Source organism: Aplidium turbinatum, chromosome 2 (assembly GCF_918807975.1).
Source record: "Aplidium turbinatum chromosome 2, kaAplTurb1.1, whole genome shotgun sequence".
In the NCBI taxonomy this organism is placed as follows: domain Eukaryota; kingdom Metazoa; phylum Chordata; class Ascidiacea; order Aplousobranchia; family Polyclinidae; genus Aplidium; species Aplidium turbinatum.
This window is the reverse complement of record NC_137473.1, coordinates 38,016,138-38,040,351: the sequence shown is the minus strand read 5'-3', so window position 1 is coordinate 38,040,351 and position 24,214 is coordinate 38,016,138. Positions and strand designations below refer to the sequence as shown.

Here is a 24,214-nt window from a genome sequence, read left to right as displayed (position 1 = left end):
TTTCAGAATTCGCCTAACAGCTACCTCACGAATGGCAGGTCTATTGTCATGAAACATGGCATAAAGGAAGTTTTCGAGGTGAGCTGTATCGATTTGTCGATGACAGACTGCACTTCTAGTGGCTCAAGTCCACGATTGAGTTGCATCATAAAGAAAAGTAGCCTACTGCTGGAGCATCGCTGATATCTGTAGCCATCTTAGTGCAAACCATACAGGCACATGGTTGCAATGAATCGTGTCAATGTCTTAACAGCTTCTGATGGATGAGTTTGACTAAAATTATAGTGGCACATTCGATTTGCTCCTGTGAATGATTATATTTCCCAGGATCTCTGTGTAAGAGTGTTTCAGAGCATACCCCAGAACTGATTGCATGGCAGATTTCCAAAAAGTACATCTGGTCTGTGCTTAGATCTTTGAATTGTCCAATTTTGGCAAACTGGGAGTTTCAATTTTATCAAACAATGCGATCTCCAAGGCTATAAGGTTTGACCACAGAATATCACCAATTTCACCAATGAATGTTACTGGACCAGATGTTTTTCCAAATAATCCAAATAGATGCTGCAATGGTGACTCATTGATGGGCGGCATAGGCCAACATATATTTCACTGAACTTCATAATGAATATGATCTTCTATTCTAGCAATTAATCCATTACGATCCCCAGTGTTCACTGCTGTCCCGTCACAACCCGTTATTCGAATTCCATCCACGTTCATATGTACTGTTAAATTATATTGTACTGTTAAATTTCGTGTGTGTATTGTTTTTTATTTTTTAATGTATACAATATATATTTGCGTTCAACTCCGACACCGTTCCATGTCAAATAAGCTATGACACCACACGGGTGTGGCAGACTTGATGACCAGTTCGGTCCTTCTGCCACTCCCATCATCGTCAGCAAACATTAAAACAACCTAGTTCACATTGTAATCTTGTATTGTTTTTTCCACATGTGCTGTTGATGCAAATAAAAGAACTTCTCTCTCTCTCTTCTCTCTCTCATATTCTCGTCGATCATACATTTTAAAATGTCAACTGAACGACCACTTGGTGTTGTGATATGAGAGATGAAGATGTCACCAGGTTATGTCAGTAGAACGTAATGGTATTCTTTTATTTTTCGCCTGTGGTGGTAGTAATCAAAGATATATGATTCATCCTTTCTCCCATCGAAATAGAGCGATATAAAATTATTGACGACATGTTGGGTTAGTTTCAATCCAGTACGCCTCTTGACTCGGCTATGTCTCACTTTTCGTGGGCCAATAATGATGTCTGTGGAGAAGTCTTCTCCTAACACATCATGCAAAGTAGCAGTGGCAATAGCAGCAACTGTTTCGTCAGAAACCATCTTTCGATCGGCTTCCCTTGCAACACAAGTGATTGGGATGTTATTGTAGGCACTACTTGTTGAGACACTCTCCATGAAACTCGGATCATTGTCGGATGAATAAGATAAAGAGTCAGTTTCACAAAGTTTTTTTTGTGGCGTGTTAAACCACACAACTATTAGAAGTTCGCTCACTGCGCAGGATTGCCATATTGGGCGAAAAAATGAGATAAAATGACAAAATTGTCCCCAGCTTTTCGATCAACCTGGCAATCCTGTTATAGAAACAGAGGGTCATTGGGGTAATGGGTTGCTATGTACAAAACGATTTTAAACTTTGAGGAAATGTTTAGAGGGTAAAGTGGCACCTATGTTCAAATTTATATGACAAATGGAGAAATCGACCCACCCTATTAAACAATGATTAAAGTTAATCAATGTTTAACTAAACAGTGTTTAAAGTTAATCGTTTTTGGTAGCCTATGCACCAACAAAATTTTGTTCATGATTAGTTGATCAATGATTTAATCAGACTGTTGATGATTTTGCTGAGTCATAACTGTAGCAATGAGTATTTCTTTGATTTGTTATGGGATTCAGTACAGTTCAGTGGTAGAAAAAGGTACCTACATACATTGTTGTTCATGGCAATGGCAAAAAGCGTTATATTTGCTGATAAGTTATTTGTAGCCTAATGTTAAAGGGGGGTATGGTAAAATACAAATTTGGATTACAAACTCTGAATACCCCCCAAAATAATGCCACTGGGAATAAAAAAACATACCATGAAAAAAGTTTTGGGTTGCCCCTACATTAACGCCCCGCTACAGGGGGGTTTTACGAGCGATTATTAAAATAAATGAGATTTGATACCTAAAATTTGAACTGATGGTCATAGAAGGCTGGGATTATTCTCAAAAGTTTCGTTTTGAAAAGTTAAGATAGGAATGTAACAGTTTCAGAAGTATCAAGTGTATGGATTGGCCCAGACAGGCCCATTTTGGACCAAAAAATGGTCTATTTGGCCTATCGTGATTGTATGAAATTCAAAATTTTACCTTAATAATAAAGAGATATTTTTTGTTTAAAACGTTATGATTCGAATTGGTACTTTCAAATGAATCATATGCATTATGCAATCAAGATTTTCCTTTTTCACCCCACCCTACTGCACATATTGCAATATAACAATTTCTGCTATTCGCTTTTAGCCTAAGTATGATCTTTCATTTTTGCCTCAAAATAATATTCACGGCACAAAATTCTGCAACACAGTAAGTTACATCATTATAACATAGCATGATGCCTTTCTTTGTATACCGGACACTTGTATCATTAGGCTACTCGCTAGTGAACTGATTAATGAGCACTATCGCTATATCTTATGTTAAAACGGTAAAAAAAATTGGCCTTTCAGCAACAAAAATTCTCTGATGTTGCAATTACCAAGAACTAATACAATACCAGCACTAGAAACCTTTGCTGGTAAGTTAATCAAGCTTTAAACCTACTCTGGAGCTGTATTAACTCTGTTACTTAACTTGCCTAGTTAATCACAGTTTAATCATGGTTTAAATAGCCCTTGGTGTTGGTGCATACGAAAGTCTCACTTAATTATAGTTTAATTCAAGATTAAGTTAAATATTTAAGTTAAAGTTAAATAGCCTACAGTTTAATCACTGTTGGTGCATTCGACCCTAAGTTTCATACTCTGGGCAATTGTTGTTAGGCCTACTTGGCATGTTAATTCAATAATAATTAAAAAAAATTCAATAGATCCATGATATCTCATTTGCTTGCTCGAACAAAGCACTTCAACAAACAGCCTATCAGCACTCATAGTTTTGTCATGACTGTGGTTATTAGGCACAACGAAATATTGATTAAAAATGAAAAAAGTGAGAAATTCTTTGTAAAGGTTTAACATACTTTATTTATAATAATAATGTAATGTTAAACCCGCTAAGGTTACTATGTTTTATTTCTCTATGGTTCAACAAAGCAAACTCTCTACCAAAGCTTTATCCTTGTAAAGGTCGCACAAATTTAATCGAATCACGATAAAATTTATAGAAAAACATTGAATCAGCATAATGTAGGCGTAGATTAGGCTTAGCCTACGAATTTTTGATCCTGTGTGCCAACATATAGTTCATAACAGAAATTTTTCAATATCATTAAAACCGTCATGTGCGATGCAAGTTCAGCAAATTCTTCGAAGTGTGTCGCTTCGAAAGTTATGAAACATTTGTTTCCGTTAGAAGACGCGATATACTGAAGTTTCAGCTTTTTTTTGGGATCCGCGACCGCTTCGAGGGCACCAAAAGGGGTCCGCCAAGACAAAAAAGTTAAGAACAACTGATATAGAGTACAGCTGTTATCAAATATAGCTACTATAATAACCTAAAAACCTTATTCGAAGATCCTTATTCAAACAGAATATCTAATAATCTACTATAGCATATTTTGATATGATTCGCTCCGCTTAACTTTGTACTGATAGTAGTATAGGCTATTTGTTGTTTACAATACAGTTTATGTATACTGTATACTATAGCAGGGCTTCCCAAACTTTTTTGCTCGCAACCCCTTTTAATCTTCTAAATTGTTTCGAGACCACTTACGATTAAAATGATGAACAGTGCGAAATATCCATTTGCGATATTTATTGAAAAGCTTAGATTAAACGAAAACCAAAAACAATTTACCGGTACTCAGTTCAGTTTGTTTTTATTTTTTATTTATTTCTGACCATCACAACGAAGCCTATGGGCAGCCTACTGGAAACAAAACAAAAAAGCAAACGCATTTATTCAGTGTGATAGGTGTGACTGCTTTCTGCTACAAAGCAAGTCCAGCTGTGGCTCAGTGTTTGTTAATGTCGGTCTTAAGGCGGTTTCAATGTTGCTTAGGCTGAAACGGTAGGCGAAGTGAGAACATTTCAGATAAATCATTTTGAAATTTTGGTTTCCAGATGTTCAATTTTTTGATGAACGTATCAATTTTAGATTTCAATGCAAAATATTGAAGTTTTCTCCTAGGAGGGACAAATTAAAGTCGTTTAATTTTTCAAGCAAATTTGACATAATTTCAAAAGCTAGATGTTATTGCGAAAATGGTGCACCAAGACTGGATTTTTATTCTGTTGGAAAAATCACGATTTCGGTCTTCAACGTTAATTGGCTAGTCATTTTAAAGCTTTGACTTTTAAAAGTCACCTCACTTCACGATGCAGAAAAATGTTTTTAACTCCGATTCCATTTCACCTCATAACTTTTCAAAAATACGGGCAGCCTATTGAGTGCGCGACTCTTCTTCTTTAATTGTCGCACTTAATTCCAAGCATTGACTGCCTCTTGCATGAAAAGTCTCCAAGATTCTCTGTTGTTTGCTTTGTGTATTAGGTGTATGTTGGTATTGGTTTTGTTGGTTTAAGTAGGTTAATCTTTGTCTGCCTTGGGCACGCTTTCCTTCAACTTTGCCTGTAAGAGAGAGATGTTCTAATTTTCCTTTTCGCAGCACGTGTCCTAAAAACTGAAGTTGATTTTCTTCGATATTTTTTAGTAGATTCTTTGTTTGTTTGACTTGATTGCGCGACTCTTAATAAAGTTTATAAATGTCACAGCACCTCGCACAAAAGTTAATATGCAGTACTTTGTGCAAATTGGTATACTTTGTGCAAATTGGTATCCTTTCTGCGACCCCTGAAGTTCGTTACGTGACCGGTTGGGAAGCACTGCTGTATAGCTTATATGTATTTTAATTGTACATGAATTGGTATACGAAATACTATACGCTGCAATATGTCAATAATTTACTTTTTTTTTAATTATTTCCTTTTTGATGTACTGTACTGTGTGTTGGATTGTTGGGTAGGCGAATTATCTGGAGGCTACAATCAATATTAAAATTTACCATCTCTGGTGCGGTCTTACTTGTAACTGCGCTTGAGGTTCAAGATTTACATAAAACCAGTTTCTGATTTTGAAGAAGCTACTCTTGCAATCGACGTAGGTCGTCATTGCGCGATTGTCGATTTGTCTTTGTTGCATATGCACTCAGTAGCGTTCAGGGGGGTCCAGGGGCACTTATAGACTCGGGTCCGAAATGATTTTGGGGGTTTGTAACCTTTCCAAGGGACCGGAAACTTGACAAAACCATTGCATGTGCTTTGGATGTAGCCTAGTGTGTTTTTCTCTGGTGTCTTGATTTTGGGCCGAGAATCTCATCGGTACGGGGCCCAAGTTGTCCTCTCAACTGCCGTGCAAGCACTTCATGGTGGTAGTTTGTGCAACATTACTCTAGAAAGTAAGGATAGGCCTAATAGCTATTTACTGCACTTGCGCATCAAGGTTTTTAGGATTGAAAATTAAGTCAATTTTTCTTCATCGAAATACATTAAAAGTTTTGAATGTTGACTCAAATTTTGTCATTAATGAGACATAACACTAGACAACAATTTTTCGTGACGTATATCCGGTCTTACATTCCAGAGATTGTGCTGACATTTACTTTTTCACTAGTTTTAAACAGTGCACAGCCCACTTTTACTGAACCGTAGCCTACATGCTACCTACGTCAGCAGTTTCACTTGGACTGAGCGTGCCAGATATAAGCTACTGAAGTTGCAGCTTAAACGTTAATTTTTTTTAAATAGGTTAATTTTACAAAATACATTAGAAATTTTAAGCTTTTGAAAATATGCCTATGGTGTTATAAACTGTCAGCAAGCTTGAAAGCACGTTTAGTCAGATGTGAAATACTTTTCAGTGCTTTGAACTTTTTATGATTGAGTAAGCCAACTAAAGTTTGAGGTTCGTGATGTGGAAGTTAATAATATTTTTAGTAGTCGCTGCAATAACCGTCTTTACGGCTGGCCAACCACCCCAGGAGGAATGTGCCACGTATTCTGTGACACATGTTTATGGTCCAAACGGAGTTAAATCTCAAAACATCGGCGAAAAAGGTTGCTGTGCTAAAGGTGAATCTGGAAAACCCGGAAAGGCTGGACCTCCTGGAATTGGTCTAAAGGTAAGTTAATGGTAAGTTAATTTTTTTTTTTTTTTTTATCTTAAATTTTTCTGAAGGTGTTGTGAACGTGCCAAATTTTTTTCAACTCAATAACTTACTTCGATCACAAGCACATATTAACGTTCGCGTTTTGTCGCTTCTACCTTTTTCTCGACCTTTGCTATGTTGACGTGTATTGTTTTGATATGATGGTCAGAAATAAAAACAACTGAACTGAACTGAACTGAATGCTTATCCGATTATCGAGTGAAAACTCTACGCTTGAGCAAAAGGAGATCATTGTGGACACAAAGGCTTCTGTATTTTGCAAACATTGGTAAAGCATATAACCTAGGTTGTAAGTAAAACATACAACCTACGAGCTTTGTCAACGTCTAGGTTTGTAGCGGCGCGATCAGTAGCAATCCGCTCATTTATAGCCCAGCTTTTAACATGACAGCGACATCCCGAGCATGGTAGTGGTGGAGATGATCCGAGAACGAGGCCATCTACCTTCAAGCGCTGGTCGCATCAATCTCATCCTAAAAGGAGCCTTATTTTTGATGATAGTGTGGGTGTACCGCTCAGAGCTATGTAATCACAATACATTGATTGCAGTGCGACATGTAACAAATGTGCGACGCAAAGAAGATGCAAGACCACGTAAGCCAATGTATACCTGTACCTCGATGGCAAGAATGCGATTAAACACACAATAGCATTCTAATATTTTAAAATGGCAGAGAAACAAAGAGGACGCCTGGGGAAAAATGACATACTAGAGAGCCTGCAAGGGATAGCATACACAGCAGGCACCACGGCAACAATAAGCATGGGAAGCGACGTCAGGAAACGTAAAAACGAAATACAAAAAGCTTGCAGGAGCTATGGGTTCAATAAAAAAATCCAAAGAAATGCGTTAAATCACTTATCTGATACAAAACTACAAGAAAACGTTTAGCCTATTTTGAGGCTACTGCAAACATACAAGTCCACGTCGCTTTCAGTTACTAAAATAGTGTTTGGTTTTGGTTTTATATGTTTATTCTTGGACTGACAAAGCCTTGATGTAAAAGTTTGCTTGTGCTAGACTTGTGTTTAATTCTATCCGTTTGTAGTCATAATTTTAGGCAAACTCGCATAAGAACACCAGAATCTTATGTACAGGGTGACCAGGGGCCTTCGGGAGTCCAAGGAGGCATACAAACACGAAATTATGGAACAAAAAACAAAACTGGATGTGATTGCTATTTTGACGCAAGCAGAAACGACTGTGCATGTTGCTATCCCGGTTACTGCGCATGTGGAGAACCAAACAAGGACAACTGTGATGTGTGTGGCCGAGGAGAGCTTTGCAATGGTAGGTGCATATAGTAGTGCAGTAGACACATTTTGAAAAACAAAACTTCATGTCAGAGTTGGACAACTAGAATTTGTTTTAGATTTTCTAAATTAGATTAGAATTGTAATTAGAGCTATTCAACATTTTACAAAGTTCACTAGAATTAGAATTAGAGCTTCTCAAGCTTTTACAGATTAGATTAGAATTTAAACGAAATTAGAAGAGAAGGGTTGGGAGGGAAGTCGTGCCTCCAAAATATTATTTCTTCCCCGCAAATCATGTTTCAATACTATCACAATGTTTAAAACCATAAGAATTTAATGTAGGATGACATTTCCACCCCAATATTATTTGACCCCATCCCCCAAATTTTCTTTTTAATCTCATCACTAATTTCTAAAACATGCATTTGGTGAAAAATGGTTTATATCCCTGAATTATAAAATGTTTCATTTCTTTCTAGTGATGATTTGTTTCGTTAAACAAATAATGTTAGCTGGAAAATGGTTATTTCTCGCCGAAAGACCTACGGCAATGTTCACAATAGTTCCCAAACAACAACACTTCGACGATCGAAAACTTCACTCTGACAATCTCACTAGCCGAGTTTATAATAAGCAAAGTATACAAAACGGCCAGAAATAACCAGTCAGACGCTTTCTCACTTCGAAGATAAAGATTCAAACCAAGCAACCAGCTATTTAACCTAGCAGCTCAAACCACGCAATTCAACCCAGCGATTAAAACCAAGCAACCTAACTGTAGCTACAGTATTAAATCTTTTTGAGATTCTTTGTTTTGCACTTTTGAAAATAAATAAATAATGTTATAATAACTTTATTGGTTTTGTTTAAAGTTGTCGAAATTCCACGATCTTGTGAATTTATTGATTCAACAAAATCTGGATCTTATCTCATTTCACCTGAACCAGAAAAGTACCAACCTTTTTATGCTTTCTGTGACTTCAGTTCTGGGCAACGTAAGTTTGTTTTTATGATTTTGTTAGAACAACCGTGTACGAAGACTGTAATTTTTATTGTGCCTAAGTCTAAAATTCAAAAATTAAGTTTTCTAATTTGAAAATGTAATTTCACAAGTTTTCAAGCTCTCATTCGTAAAAAATTATATCAGTTTGTAACCCGATGTAACTTGTCTTCCAATCAATGGATTTACGAACTAATGCGAACATACTGTTACTATCAATCTTTGTATTTGGTACATTACGACTCAGCTCTTTGGACTTGAATATCTGCTTTGTTTTTGCTCATTATGTTTGATTTTATTGTGGACCATTTTGAGTCTGATGCACATAAATAAATAAAATAAAAATGAATAAATAAATAAAATTACTTTTAAAACGACAATTTTTGCTTGTCGTAAAAACTGTGATGTTCAGAAGCGGTATTTGACATTTTTTGTTATGAAATTTTGCAGCAATGTTAAGGTGACTCTCGAAAGCACTTTTCCAAGTATTTTTAACACTAGGCTACTGTCTTCTACAATCGTGCTTACAATGCACTGCAGCTAGTTTTAATCTCAAATAAATATTCTTCTACATTGGTCAGTGGGTTATGCTGTTGAAGTTTTCGAATATTTTTAAATTCCATAAAACGTTATTGTTTTGTTTAGATATGTTACTTTACCGTTCTCTTTTGTTGCAGCAAAAACAATAATAAATCATGATTCTTTGATGGAGATCAAAGCGGGTGACTGTGAACCAATTAAATGCTACACTCGAAACATCAACTACAACACAAATATGAACCAAATCGTGGCTTTGATTGACATATCAGAGACTTGTAGGCAATTTATCAAGGTTAGAGCGATTAAAGTTTTGGAAAAAAAAATACGATGTAGCCTATGTAGTATTGCCAGACTGCTCTAAACACCGAAGATCGTTCTTGAATATTATCAAAAGTAGAAATGTTTTTACACTTTGAAAAGTTTTGTCTTTAATTTTTTCTTGTTTACTATTTATAATTTGCGCATTACGTTATTTTCGAGTCAAAGCGCTGTGCCTGTGGAAATCCAAGTCAAAAGGTCAAACACCCCTGGGAGTATTTTTGATGTATAATGTGTGCATGAAGTAAAAATTTAATTGTCTGCACGTCAAAACTTCTTTGAAGAAGTTTCAACTCATCAGGAGTGGAATCGGAGTGGAGCCGGAGTTTAAGTTTGGAGTTTTTCCAAAAACTTTCAGAGTGGATTCGGAGTTTGCTTCAGCAACAATAGAACAATTATTTTGATGGCCGGCCTGCTTGTTATCCTTGCGATATACGGATGAGTATTACTTTGTCACGTAAATACAGAAAAATAATCTTTGTTCAGTATCGATGTCTCGGTAGCGTACTGTTCCAAGGTCAAAGTTTCTTTAGCACGTGGGTGTCACGTGACGGGACTGAGCAACGTTATTGGGGAGGAGCAACATCAGAAAGAGAATGGTATTGTGCATGTGGGGAGACAGGTGAGAATGATTATAAAAAAACAAACTCTGCCCTAGACTATTTACAAATATGTATTTTTCTGCCTTCGGAAGGACATCAAAATATTTTTCTACTTAGTCTACAAATAGCTACAGTACATCAAGACAATTCTAACTTATTTGTATTGTATGTTACTTGTCTTTTATCAAACCTAAATGCAAAATGATTGGAAAACTTGATTAGGCTATATAAATCTAAAACTTAAAATACAAAATTTAACTCGTGATTCACTAAAGATTTAAAAAACTATAAGTTGCTTGTATAGTCTTTAATAAAGTTTATTCTACAGTTTGTTGTCATAAAAATACAAAAAGGAGGATTGTTACGTTTCACCATTACGGTTGACGGACGGTTGAAGTGAATTTAATACACTTGTATAGCAACTTTTATTAGGCTTTATTAAAATAAAAAGCAACTACATATGCAAATGAAAAGAATACATACAGTAAATAACTCCTTCCGGCAGTAGGCTACACAAAGATGCGACAACACAACTGAACGAATGAATTGTTAAAGAAAGGGTTATAGAACCAAAGCAGAACCAAAGCGTGTAGCAAACAAGGCAATAATTAACTGAATACAGTAGAATGCTTGAAGAGCGAGCGCCGTGCTCACAACACACGACAACGGTACGCCTAAACCACAATCGCCAATAATTTTCTTTTAACAACCTTTTCCAAGGCTGTGGAGTCGCTGGGCCAAGCGTTTTCAACGGAGCCGGAGCCTTTAACTTCGCTTGCTGTGGAGCCACAACAAAATGTAACAGCTCAGGCTCCAGTTTTGGCTGAGAAACTTATGAGTTAATTTTGTTAAAACCATGTGACGAGACGAGAAACCATGAAGGAAGATTGATTATGTCACATTTGAAGCATCATTTTTTGATGAGCGGATTGTTTCATCACAAATCAACTAGCAAAATCATATATAACTTACAAATTTAAAATAGTTTATATAAGTACAGCAAACTCGCAGCATCCCGATCAGGCTAAAACGGGTCGTTAATATCTACATTGTGAATCATCCAAATGATACTCGGAAGTTTTCTCAAACTCTCAGGCTGTTTGGAAATGTTAAAGGTAGCCTATAGGTGGGTCCCATACTTGATTCAAGTGTCGGGTATGAGAAGATAAGGTTCTCATTATACTAAGCCTTCGGCACTAAGGAGAGTAGGGTGCCAGTTCCTTTCGCTCGGCCGCCTTTACTTCAGCAACTACGCCCACCCAATTTATTACACCCTGGGTAGAGGTGTGTGGTGTTTTCAACAGCCAGCTGAAGCCGGGAGTCGAACCAGGTTTACATAAGTGGAAAGCCAACGCCTTATCCGTTGTGCCATCCCACCACCATGGAAATGTTACGGCCCCGAAATTCATGCAGAGCCCGAAAAAAAACGTGCCTCTTAAACTTCCCTGTCAACGTTACTACTCTCAGAAGACTTAGCACATGAAAGCAATAATTTATTGAGATTATGTAAGCTAGGAAGCTGATATGCTGCGTTCCACGAATTACTTATAACTTAAGCAGAGTTACCACACTGTCCATATTTTTCATATTTGTCGTTGTTCTGAAGAGCAGTGTTTTAAAAAAACTATTGACTTTAATTCTAAAAATTGTACGTAATTTGGACACACCTTTTATTTTTTTCTCCGGAGCTAGAGCCGGAGCCACAAGCATGAAGCCCGGCAGCTCCGGAGTTAGAGCCACTATAGTGTAAAGCCTGACAGCTCTGGAGATGGAGTCAGAGCAAGATCTCTTTTATAGCGGCTCCGCAGACCTGCCTTTCTCAATGTCACCACCGCTCTGACGTTAAAACTTTGGAAGCACGAGAAAACGTTTATGAAACTTCACCAAGAATAGTGGTTAATAACTATTTTAATTGAGTTTGTTTTGACAACTGAAGAAGCCTACATGAAACCGTTAAAATACTATGTCTGAACCAGCGGGGCTCAACCGGAGGTTCTCGAAGCGTTTTCAGTGAAAATGTCCGTGAAAGTGGTCCGCAACACCTTGGTGCGACGTTTCAAATTTCACAGGACGCCTCATGAAGACTCAGCTACATAGCCTAAAAAATTCTTACAAAAGAGTTAAATATTTTTATAAGGCTATGTATGTTCCTTGATTCTTGAGACAGCAGATTGTTAATCGATGGTTAACTGAGACTGCAGACTAACGTTGACATTTCTATCAGCACACAGATTTGCCCATGAGTGTGATTACAACAAAATATTGATTTTGGTTGCAACACATGAAAAAAAAGAGAAATTCATTATAAAGGCTACAAAATTTTTATTAATTTGCGATAACATTTATAGAAAGCTTATCAGCATATAGTCTACTGTGGATTACTGATTTTTGATCCTACTGTATGGGTAAGGCCTAGAACATCACATAACTAAGGCGAAAGAGAACATTGAATTGAGTCCTGTCTTTGTCATAAGTTAGCAAGGGGGGTGGGGGGACTTGTATACCTGAGACTGGTATATAAGTCCCCCCACCCCCCTTGCTAACTTATGACAAAGACAGGACTCAATTCAATTTTCTCTTTCGCCTTAGTTATGTGATGTTCTAGGTTTTTCCTACTGTATGTGCCAATATAGCTATAGCCAGGGTTGCCATACCGTTCTTATTTCTAAGATTTGTTCTCATTTTGAAGGGAAATGATTTAAACAAATGAAAAAAAAATATTGTCTTTATTTCTAAGTAATGTCCTTGTTTTTGACGTAAGTCCTTATTTTATTTTTAACAATTACAAAATTTGTAGCCTATATTTTTTTAATATTTCATAATTGGTATCGATTTGAGAAGCATCCAATGCACATCAACTGAACCCTACTAACAGATAAAACAATTAAATGCAAACAAGTTAAGGGGTTCCAATAACACTTTTAAGGGATCCACAACCGCTTTATAGGCACCAAAAAGGGTCCGTCAAAACATAAATTTTGAGAACCATTGCCTAAACACTCAATTTAATTGAATCTCAACTGTAGAATCAATAAATATATTTCTTTTAGGATCGTGCACTGATGCAACAAATCTATGCAATTGTGATCAAAATAGAGGTCCAGAGACATCAGATGAAGGGTTCTTGATCGATAAAACCAAACTTCCTGTCACTGCAGTGAAGTTCGGTGATCTCAGTGGTGCCTCAGAAAAGGGTTGGCACACTATTGGAGGATTGGAATGCTCAGGACGAGTTTAATGGAAATATTATCTAACAAGCCGACATTTTCTCACTCTTTATTACTGAATTCAAAGAATACGCTAATTATAACGATAATTGTGAATATGATGAGATTCGTTTTATGTACGAACTCTAGCTAAGTTGTTCAAATATTTTCTGTAAAAAGATAAGTGTGTTAAAGAACTTTATCACATCTAGCCTACATTAAGCTGACGTCTTGTAAAAACAAACACTGGTATCGATAAATTCGGTCGTACTTGGTCCTGAGAGCGGAAATGTTGAGTGTTTTCGATTGAAGGAATGATATCGTCATGATTTTAAACACAAACTTGATAAAAAAATAGAACTAGGCCTTCAATTTAAATAAATAAAAGATTATAGCTTACCAAATTTTAAACTCGAAATGTTCATTTTCATTAGATTTGGAGAAAAAGCAAAGATTGGTTTTTAGTCTTTGATTCTAAAGTTTTTAAAATACTGTATAAAAAATTGTTAAAATGTAGTTGCCTACTTCAGCAGAAATACTGGCCCTACAGATATCTTAAATAGCGTGATTAGTGAAATAAGTGAAATTAAGTAGGCCAACGACAAAAAGATAGCCTACGGTACCCATAAAATAAAACACTGAAACAAAAAACACCACAGTTTGCTGGACAAGAGGTTGAAACATTATTGATAAAACAGCACTCAAGGGACTTAAAATTGTAGATGTTGGAAAATATGAAACTAAATTTAGATTTTGCAAATTTTTTTTAGAAAATTTGATATCAAACATTAATCGATTAGGCTATATTTCTAATTATGGGTATGAATGACCAACCAACCCTGTTTTCCTTGCCCATGCAATTGAGCATACAATATAGTTGAAAGCGAGTTAAGAAAATTGCTGATGACAACCTCTGTAGCTGGCATTGTGTCACTGGCTTGAACTTTCTTGAGTATGAAACCGCAGGATCAAACCGTCTTTGTAAGCTTTCTCAATGTGAATTTAAATAGCCTACAGTATTCTGCAATCAGTAACATTTAATTTATTTACTGTAGCCTAGTAGGCTACCTATTCAGAAAACACATTTTACTGCTTCCTTATCAACAGTCTTAGCCCTTAATTAGTCATAAGTCAAGCTAAACAGGTCACAAAAATGAACACAACATCAAGATATTGCAAACAAAATGGTAAACGCGTTCCGGTTAAACGTCTTTATTTAAAAAGTTGGTTGGTAGGGGGAGACCGGGGCAAGTTGAGCAGTTTTTTTTTAAATCTATTTTTTTTTTTTTACTAACTTTTTCGAAAACTCAAGTATTGCATTTCAAAAACATGCTAATAAGCCAAGTTTTAAGACAAAAACTGGTTGGTTTTATTTATTATTTTGCACTTTATTCAAGTTTAAGTAACGATTGCGCAACTTGCCCGGGATTATTTTTCCGGGACAAGTTGTGCAACACCATGGTGGGCAAGCTGTGTAGCACCATGGGGTAAGTTGAGCAACACTAGTACCAGGGGCAAGTTGAGCAACATATTACGATCATATTACAGTTGCACAACTTGCCCCGTCATCAATTGCACAACTTGCCCCATTCACACTTTTTTTAAAGAACAAAAAATTTCAAGAAAACTAACAAATGTACAAAAAACTTTTACCTGCGAAAATACAACTACATCACATGTCTACTGACCCCTACTGCTAAAGTTTGATTAGTTCTATTGTGCATCCAAAAAATCAAAATTTCGTTTGCATCCGAATTTAGATCCTAAGACCTAAACACCTTATATCGTTGATCAAGCCTAACCTGCCCAAAAAACTGATAACTGCAATTCACGTGCTTCAAAGGCATTATAGGTAAAATATAATAATGGCGTTAAAGATTCATTACGCTCTTTATTTCCTTTCAAACGAGGACTTGCACAACTTGCCCCGTTGCACAAATTGCCCCGGTCTCCCCTACAGAACTTACAAATAGGAAGTACGGTACCTATAGAAGGTTTTCGTCTGACTCTCTTCAGCAGCTGTCGTGACAATAAAACAAACCGAATATGGTGAAGTATTTATGGCAGGGGAAGGTGGGGTTAGTTGAGTCACCATTGTTTTCTGATTAACCAAGCATGACTTCGTGAAAATTATTTGCTTGAAATAATTAGCATTATGGGTAACTGCGTTCATCTTGTTTTAGCAGCCGTGTAAGTTATACCCAGGGTTGCCATCGACATGAACCCAAAAATAAGGACAACCGAAAAATTTGATTAGCATTTAAAAACTGCCACCACACTGACTGGGGATACAACTCCATCAACAACGACGGAGATAGTCTGGCCGCTTGGGCAACCAACAACAACCTCGCCCTCTTATACGATCCTAAGGGCGCACCGAGCTTCCACTCCGGTCGTTGGAACACTGGCACGAACCCAGACCTGGCTTTCGCAAGTGATGACCCCGATGATCGCCAGCCGGACAGACGTGTGTTAGAGAAGTTCCCAAGGTCTCAACACCGACCCTCGCTAATCACGGCCCCCTTGCTTGCCACACCTATTCCGAGCAAGCCTGTCAAGCGATGGAACTTCAGAAAGGCCGACTGGGAATACTACAGCTTCCTCACAAACGAAGCTACGCAGTACCTCCCATCCCCACACACCATCAAAGTGGATGAAGCCTACCAGGACTTCTGTGATGCAATCATATCTGCGGCAAAAGACTCCATCCCGCGAGGTCGACGGAAAAACTACATACCTTGCTGGGATGTGGAGTGCGACAGGCTTTACCGCGACTTCCTCCGTTCCCCCCAGGGTACCGCCACCACCAACTCAGCAACAGCCCTGCTGGCAAGATTGGATTCAAAGAGGAAGAAGCGCTGGACAGAAGCCATAGACTCAATCGACTTCACGCACTCCAGCCGCACAGCTTGGAGTACACTCAACAACCTCACTGGCAGATCACGTGCCTCTCGTCGCCAATGCCCCATTTCAGCAAATGCCATCGCCTCACAACTTGTGAAAAATGGAGTGCACAGAACGAGAGACCGTGAATCAGACAAGTCCGTCCTCAAGGAAATGACGGACCTCTGGAAGGTCCCAACACCTGTCGAGGGCAACATCTCTGGTGAGTTTACCCCAGAAGAATTTGCCTCCGCCCTCCAGCACCTAAAGCCAGGCAAATCCCCGGGCCTTGACCACCTATGCCCGGAACTAATACTCCAAGCTGCCCCCTCTATGAGGTCCTGGTTAAAAGAATTCCTTTCCTGCTGCTTGCGTCACCTGCGCATCCCAAGAATCTGGAGAAGAGCCCTAGTGGTTGCAGTCCCAAAGCCGAAGAAGCCCCCAGGGGATCCGAAGAGCTACCGCCCCATCTCTCTGCTCTGTATCCCCTTCAAGATACTCGAAAGACTTATCTACGCCCGTGTCGAACCGATAATAGACCCTCAGCTCCCTCGGGAACAAGCCGGCTTTCGCCACGGAAGATCAACTGTAGACCAGGTCACTCTGATGACCCAAGACATCGAGGACAGCTTCTCGGCAAAAAAGAAGGCTGGCGCCGTGTTTGTCGATCTCACGGCTGCCTACGACACTGTATGGCACAGCGGCCTTACCTGCAAACTACTCCGTCTCCTTCCTGACAGGCACATGGTCCATATGATTATGGAACTTGTGCAAAACCGCAGCTTTACCCTTTCCACCGGTAGCGGCCGACGAAGTAGACTACGTCGACTCAGGAACGGCGTCCCACAGGGCTCTGTCCTGGCTCCCCTCCTCTTTAACACTTACATCTATGACCTGCCTGACACCATCTCCAGGAAGTATGCTTATGCAGACGATCTGGCTCTCCTGCATCCAGCCGGAGATTGGCAGTCAATGGAGAGGAACCTAAGCCAGGACATGTCAACTATATCAACATATCTCCAGAAATGGAAGCTACAGCTCAGCAAGGCAAAGACAGTGTCGGCGGCCTTCCACCTAAACAACAAGGAAGCAAAACGTGAGATCAACATTACCACCGATGACGAACACCTCCCCTACTGCGCCGAACCCACCTACCTCGGCGTAACCCTGGACAGGTCACTCACGTACCGACGACACCTGGAGTCACTGCGCAAAAAACTATCTGCGCGCGTTGCACTTTTGAGGCGGCTGGCGGGTTCCGGCTGGGGAGCTGATGCGAAAACCCTTCGCACAGCTACCTTGGCCCTTGTCCATTCTACCGCTGAGTACTGCGCACCAGTGTGGTGCCGCAGCTCTCACACCCGCCACATTGACACCGCCATCAATGACGCACTACGCACTGTGACTGGATGCCTGCGTCCCACTCCAACGGACTGCCTTCCCATCCTTGCAGGCATCCAACCTGCTGAGCTCCGCCGTAAAGGAGCCATGATTTCCCTTGCTCGTCGCGCACTGGACCCCGACCACCTCCTCCACAGTACATTCCAGCGCCTACCTGGAGGACAGCAGCGACTGAAATCAAGACGCCCATTTGTGCCCGCCGCACGACAGCTTCTGAACAACGTTGAAGATCTTGGAATAAGTGCGGCACACTGGACGAACTACACATGGAACATGGAGTGGCAAAACAACACCTCCCGACTCCGTGATTTCCTACCCAACGTCGATCCCCACCCTCCGGGAATGTCCCTCGCAAGACTTGCGTGGGTCCGGCTTAACCGCCTACGAACCGGCGTCGGTCGCTTTCGTTCAGACATGTGCAAATGGGGCCTGGCTCCCTCACCGGGATGCGAGTGTGGCGCCACAGACCAGACAGTAGATCATGTCGTCCATGACTGCCCAATCCATCAACCACCACATGGAGCGCTTGGACTGAAGGCCCTGGATGACGAGACTGTCGAGTGGCTGATGACATCATGCCCAAACATATAGTCCAGAAGAACAGCTCATACGACGAAGAAGCATTTAAAAAACGTTTTGGACATAGCCTACCTTGTATTTATACTAGCCGTGTCATATCACATTCCATACTTTTGCCTGAAACAATTTGCTCCAGCAACTCCTTGTTATTAGAAATTGCTTCATGGATCTCACGGCAGCTCAGGTATAGGTTTATCTTTAATTGTAGCTGGGATTTGACTGTCATTTCACTAAGTCTGTTTCTTTCCTTGGTCCACTGCGCTGAACCAAGAGAGAACACTCTTTCCACAAACGCATTGCTGACCGGAAAGGAGAAAATGATGCTAACCAGCATGTAGAGCAGCGAAAAAGAGTTGTTTCCGGTAAAGATCTTCATCCACTTGACTTCAGGTTTATCCTTGCTGAACACATCATTTGCAATCTTCTTGAGCAGAGCGTTAACAGCTGAGACCTCATCGAACAACTCATCTTTCATTGCCATTAGTGAATCAACTTTCTTCGCCAACCCCTTGACTTCCTCGTACTCGATTGCTTGATCTTTCAGCAGGGTCCAGTTGATGTGAGTTGGATGCTTCTCAAATCGATACTGCTTGTTGATATATTACAAAGTAATGGTGTAGAACTCCTGGAAGCTCGCTTTGAGAACCGTAGCATGCTCTTCATCGACTGTTCTTAGTAGTTCGTCTGTTGTTGCTCCGAACAACCCTGAACACTGGCGTTGCAATGTTTTGATCGTGAAAAATTCAATTATCTCTGCCAGTTCTGGAAACAATGCAGTTGACTTTTGCAAGAGTAACAGTGGTTTATTGAAAAGCAAGAAAGCGCTGTGGAGGAATGAAACGATGATCAGTGACTCTTCTGATTGAAAGAAATCCTCCAATATACTTGGTGGATGTTTCAGCAAAAGAAAATGCGCTTTAAGTGGTTCCCAGAGATCGATCATTCGCTCGAGTACAGCATCAAGTGTGGTCTATCGAGTCGGCGTGTATGTTGGTAGAGTCGAGTAGTTGATATCAAGCTCCTCGCAGAAATGCTTGAGCCTCATCGTTCTACCAGTTTGGCATTTGAAGTGGTTACCAATCTTCAGTAGGCTACTATTGTTTCTATGTCAAGTGTGAGGCGCTCTGATCCCTTCTCTGCTGCATTTTATGCAAAATATGAGCAGGGCAGCCGACTGGGATCAGATGCAATGTTTGCTCTTTGAGACGAGAGAAGAAGTTGTGTTTTCCACTATGCTGTGATCCTCTAAAATTCACTGGTGTATTATCGGCACAAAAGGATGACAGCTGTTTCATGTCTAGGTCATTTTCTTGAATTGAAGAGAGAATAAAGTTCGTGATCTGTGCCTAGGTCTTGCCTGGCATCAACCGCAGGTCAAGAAGACGCACTCACACTTTGGCGTTGAAGAATCTGATGACTAGAAGAAACTAATCAGACTAATTTTAAAATATTATGCAACACCGGATACCAGAGGAAAACGATCGAAGTTCTGTAATTGTTGAAAATAAGACAAAATAAGGACGCAAGTTGAAAATGATGATGATTATGTGCCTGATCTGATACAGACGTTGGCGATCATGGTCTTCCAAACTTCTCTGTCATTTGCCATTCGTATAAAATCGTTCGTTTTAACTGTTGTGTTTGTGGCCCATTGATTCAAGTCGAAAATAAGGACATTTTTTAGAAATAAGGACATTTAAGTTTTCTAAGACCTGACCCTTCAAAATAAGGACAAATCTTAGAAATAAGGACGGTGTGGCAACCCTGGTTATACCGGTTAAACAGTCAGAAAAATGCCAATTTTTTAACTAAAAAGTAAATATTTTCAGCTCAAAGTTGATTGGGATGCTGAAGCTATGCTAGGCGTAAGCGTAAGCGAAGATAGCGTGAAAGTTTCATATAGTTTATAGCTATGTTATGCAGTATGCACAGTGCATTTGTGTAAAACTGATAAAGCTTTACATATAGATAATACGTTCAATAGTTGTCACGAGGAAGGATTGGGGTTGGTTGAGTCAATAGCTGCAGGGCTAGTTGAGGCAGTGACTCAACTAACCCTACCTCAAGTTGCACGCTGCTGAAATTTTACTTCTGAATTTGCATAGCTAAACGCGCATTATTAAATCAGTTACTTAGACAAAATATGCTATTATTTTAATTATTATATATTCCTTTTCTGTTTAGTTTTAAAATATTTTCAAATTAAGTCTTAAAAGTTATGAAAAAAAGATGGTGTGTCGTTAAGAAAGGCAGCAGAAAGAGTTGGTGTGGACAAAGATATGTTTCGTAGATATATGAAGCAGGTAAATGAAACTGGGGCTGATACTTCGAAAGTAAAGATGGGATACTCAAACCACAAACAAGTAGACTAGGCCTACTAACTGATGTCATGGAAAGAGAATTAGCATCTCATATTGTCGATTTGTGTATTGTGGCCTAACACCTGAAAAAGTGCGCCGGTTAGCGGTAGAGTTTGCTTCGCGCAACAACGTAGATATTCCTGAAAATTGGAAAAGTGGACTTGTTGGAAAAGGTTGGCTCTATGATTTCAAAATAAATACAGTCTTGCGTTACGAAAACCTAAAGCAACTTCTTTAGCAAGGGTTTCTGCGTTTAATAAAGTGAATATTTAATAGCTTTTTTGATAATTTGTGCAACGTCATGGGTCGGCATCAGTTCAGTCCCGAATGTATTTAAGCTACAACATGGGTGAAACTGGGTGTTTCACAGTCCAGACTCCATCCAAGGTAATGGCTTTGAAAGGCATGAAACAAGTTGGGTCTGTTGTTTCTATGGATAGAGATTTGGTTACTATGATCAGCATAATCAATGGTCTAGGAATTGCTCGATTCATTGTTGCTGCACTGGATGCAACTCGTGCTGTCCTAGTGGAAGTAGGCTACTGTAGTTGTTCTAGATGTTTCCAATGCAACAGCTAGTTGGGCACATTTGGCGTGCACCAACAACAGTGCTGTTTTTATATGTCCTACTTGTGATTAATTCAGAGGTGGAGAACCTGCGGCCCGCGGGGCAATTTGGTTCAAGAACCAATATAGGCTAATGTGGCCCGCGGGAGCACGAAAATTATTAGATTTCACGTCACTTTCGATAGAACGTGTGAAATTTGGGTCTGGGCGGTATGAAGACCTTTTTTTAGAGAAATGGCATGAAGTTGGGCAAAATCGAGGGAAATTTGGGTCTGGTAGCAGTGAAGACTCTTGAAGACTGGGAAAATGGGCGAATTTGGGGCCATGTGGCAGGCCTGGTATTTTTAATAATTCTTGTGGCCCACAGTACAAAGTAGGTTATTCTCCACTCCTGGATACAATAAATGTTCATTGATGGTACAGATCAGAGGTGCCGGTGCCCAATATAGCCCCAAAAATTATGCATCTCATGAGTGCCATTGCGTCTCAACTAACCCCACCCACTGACTCAACTAACCCTGCCTACGGGGTTGGTTGAGTCAAACGGTGCTCTATGTTTGAGGTAAGAAAAATGACAAGTAAACGTGAGATAGCATTTTGATAAATGGGTAGCAGCAAGCATACTTCGTTCAGGGCCTCTGAGAGAACTTATCACCAGGGGTACTAAGAGTCATTCCGGGCCCCCCTCTCACTCTGGGCCAATTAACTTTGTCTTGATGGAAAACGCGTGATGTTTGCTTAGGCGTATTGCACACCATTTTGCTGCAGAATTGGAGATCTGTGCGCAATAATGGTATCAGGCTGCAATAAAAGTATTATTTAGTGTCTTTTGTTCCCTGCTTTTGTTGTGCATATCATGTGATCTATGATCTATCCCTCGCCAATTTGTGTATTCTGCATTAAATTCGTGTGTCAGTTGTTGATGGTGCTGTTGAGATGTGTCGCTTGTAGACTACACGTAGGCCTACAGCTTTAAACTAAAACTTTCAAATTTATTTATTTATTTCTCGTCTTAGATGTAGCCTATGATTAGTCCTGATGAGAGCACTATGTGATGTTGAAAAATGTTAAAATCAGTTAACGTTACGAGTGTTATAATGTATCTGGTACGACAAGTCAAGCTCTCTACCTAGGCTCAAAATTAAACATAGCATCTTATTAAAACATAACCAAATTAATCATCTGACCAATAACCTTTCTTAACTTTTGCATTCACAACATGCCTAGCAGGAGTAAACGACGAAGTCACTTTTTTTTACTCCGGCTCCGCTCCTCCTCGGAAAGTATTGACCCCGGCTCCTGCTTCAATTCCGAAACTCATTTTGAAGTAAATTAAGCGTGAAACTACCTTTTTTAAAAAGTTTTTAAAAACACAGAAAAAGCCCAAAAACACCCGAGCTTTAAAAAAAACCCTAGCGGTTGGGCTTTTTAAATGACGCCCGGGTTTTTCTCAACTTTGCTTTTGCTACACTATGCCCCCCCGGACAGGAGAATAACCAATTTTTATGATTGAGTTTAGGGTGCTTTTAACAGAAAATTTTTAATGTAAAGCATTAAATCACCACTTTGGGCCCCTAATTTGCGCGCAATGCACTCAATTATCTTTTTGGGCCCTTTTGCTACATTACGCCCCCCCCCCCCCCCCCAGGGCTAAAGAATAACAACTTTTATGCTTGAATTTAGTCGTTTAGGATGGTTTTAACTAAACTTTTTTGTGCGTAAACTATAAAATCACAATTTCGGGCTCCCCAACAATCAAAGCCTGGGCCCTCAAGGCTCAAGGGTACGCCGTACCAAATAATAGTGTTTCACTGCTAGAGTGGTTTCACTTTAACTGATTCTTTTTCTTCTTGTGATCAATGTTAAGATTTAAAATTCGTTGAGGTTTGTAGGCTACTACCAGCCTTCAATACAGCAACGACTCTGGCTGTAGTTTGATACGAAAGACGATCAACTGTGGTGCAAACTTTTGAATTGGCTAGCCTATAGGGTGCTTGCTTTTGGGAATGGCACAATGCAATAACTTACAACTGTTTCTGAACTAGTTGATGGCCTGCATTCTGTAACATAGGCCTAGTCATCACGATGGTTATCAGTCAAATCTTTATCTGTCTTGCCGTAAAGAATAAATGAGCTAATCTCTTGCCCTTTAATAGATCATTATAACACAAGTTTAAATTTTCAGAATGACGTCATCATGACTTTCATGCCGTCACCGTCAACAACAAATCTGAGATCTCATTCTGTTAGACTAGAGTTAGGTCCATTGAGAAGTTTCGGAGGATGTGTATAGATTGCTTGGAATAAGCAAAATGCCCTTTTCCCACTAGTGGCGCTAGGTGCTGCTCTTTAATCTTAAAATTTCTCCCACACTTTTCAAAATGATGCCAAACATCGAAAAGTTGATTTTCACTTGTGAGCTATCAGTAAGGCATTGGATGAAATTGTTTTCAGATGAAATAAAGACTTCCAACGTCATGATCAAAGCTTAACAGCTCACAAATGGCTGGCTTTGGCAAAAATGGAAATGTTTAGGGCTATTGAGGCAGGGTATTCCATTATCTGAGAGCAAATTGGTGATCATTAGCGCACATTAGGTTAGTGGTTAGCGCGTGACTTCTGAAACGAAGAAGCTTTAAGATCAAGCGGCGCTGGTTCGACTCTCGGGGTGTGCGCTTGAGCAACGCACGTTAAGGACTTTCCATTTAACGGCACCTAATGGATGGAATAATTCTTCGGCAACAACACTTCAATAATCGGAAACTCCACTCTGTCAATCTCAGTGACCTGGGCTGCGTCAGTGATTCACAGCCTCTACAAGTATGTGAAACTGCCAAGATTAAGCTCTGCAAGAGGCTTTCCCAGTCCAAGGATAAAGATTCAATCAATCAATCATTTTCGGATTTCTCATGGCCAAAATCATGAGAAACAATGTGAAAAGCTACAAAATTTGAGTTCTTTAATTATAAATTTTGAACAGGTCTATTGTCTGGTGTTATGTTTCATGAACGACAAAACATGATTCAACTTCAACAATTAACAATCAAAACTTCAAATGTGTTTCGATGAAAAAGTTCTGACT

General features: G+C 39.5%; 1 protein-coding gene across 1 annotated transcript; it reads left to right on the top strand.

Moving 5' to 3' along the window:
• Positions 1-6,114: 6,114 nt before the first annotated feature.
• On the top strand, positions 6,115-13,740 carry LOC145765328 (contactin-associated protein-like 5). The gene is made up of 6 exons (XM_082577133.1): positions 6,115-6,371; positions 7,518-7,710; positions 8,549-8,671; positions 9,354-9,508; positions 10,021-10,156; positions 13,187-13,740. The coding sequence occupies exons 1-6, from the start codon at positions 6,162-6,164 to the stop codon at positions 13,372-13,374; spliced, it is 1,005 nt and encodes a 334-aa protein (XP_082433259.1). The 5' UTR covers positions 6,115-6,161; the 3' UTR covers positions 13,375-13,740.
• The last annotated feature ends 10,474 nt before the right edge of the window (positions 13,741-24,214 follow it).

Coding starts and splice junctions, on each gene's coding strand:
- LOC145765328 (XM_082577133.1), top strand. CDS start 6,162: ATGTGGAAGTTAATAATATTTTTAGTAGTCGCTGCAATAACCGTCTTT. Junction 7,711..8,548: donor CCGAGGAGAGCTTTGCAATG/GTAGGTGCATAT, acceptor TTTTGTTTAAAG/TTGTCGAAATTCCACGATCT. Junction 8,672..9,353: donor TGACTTCAGTTCTGGGCAAC/GTAAGTTTGTTT, acceptor CTTTTGTTGCAG/CAAAAACAATAATAAATCAT.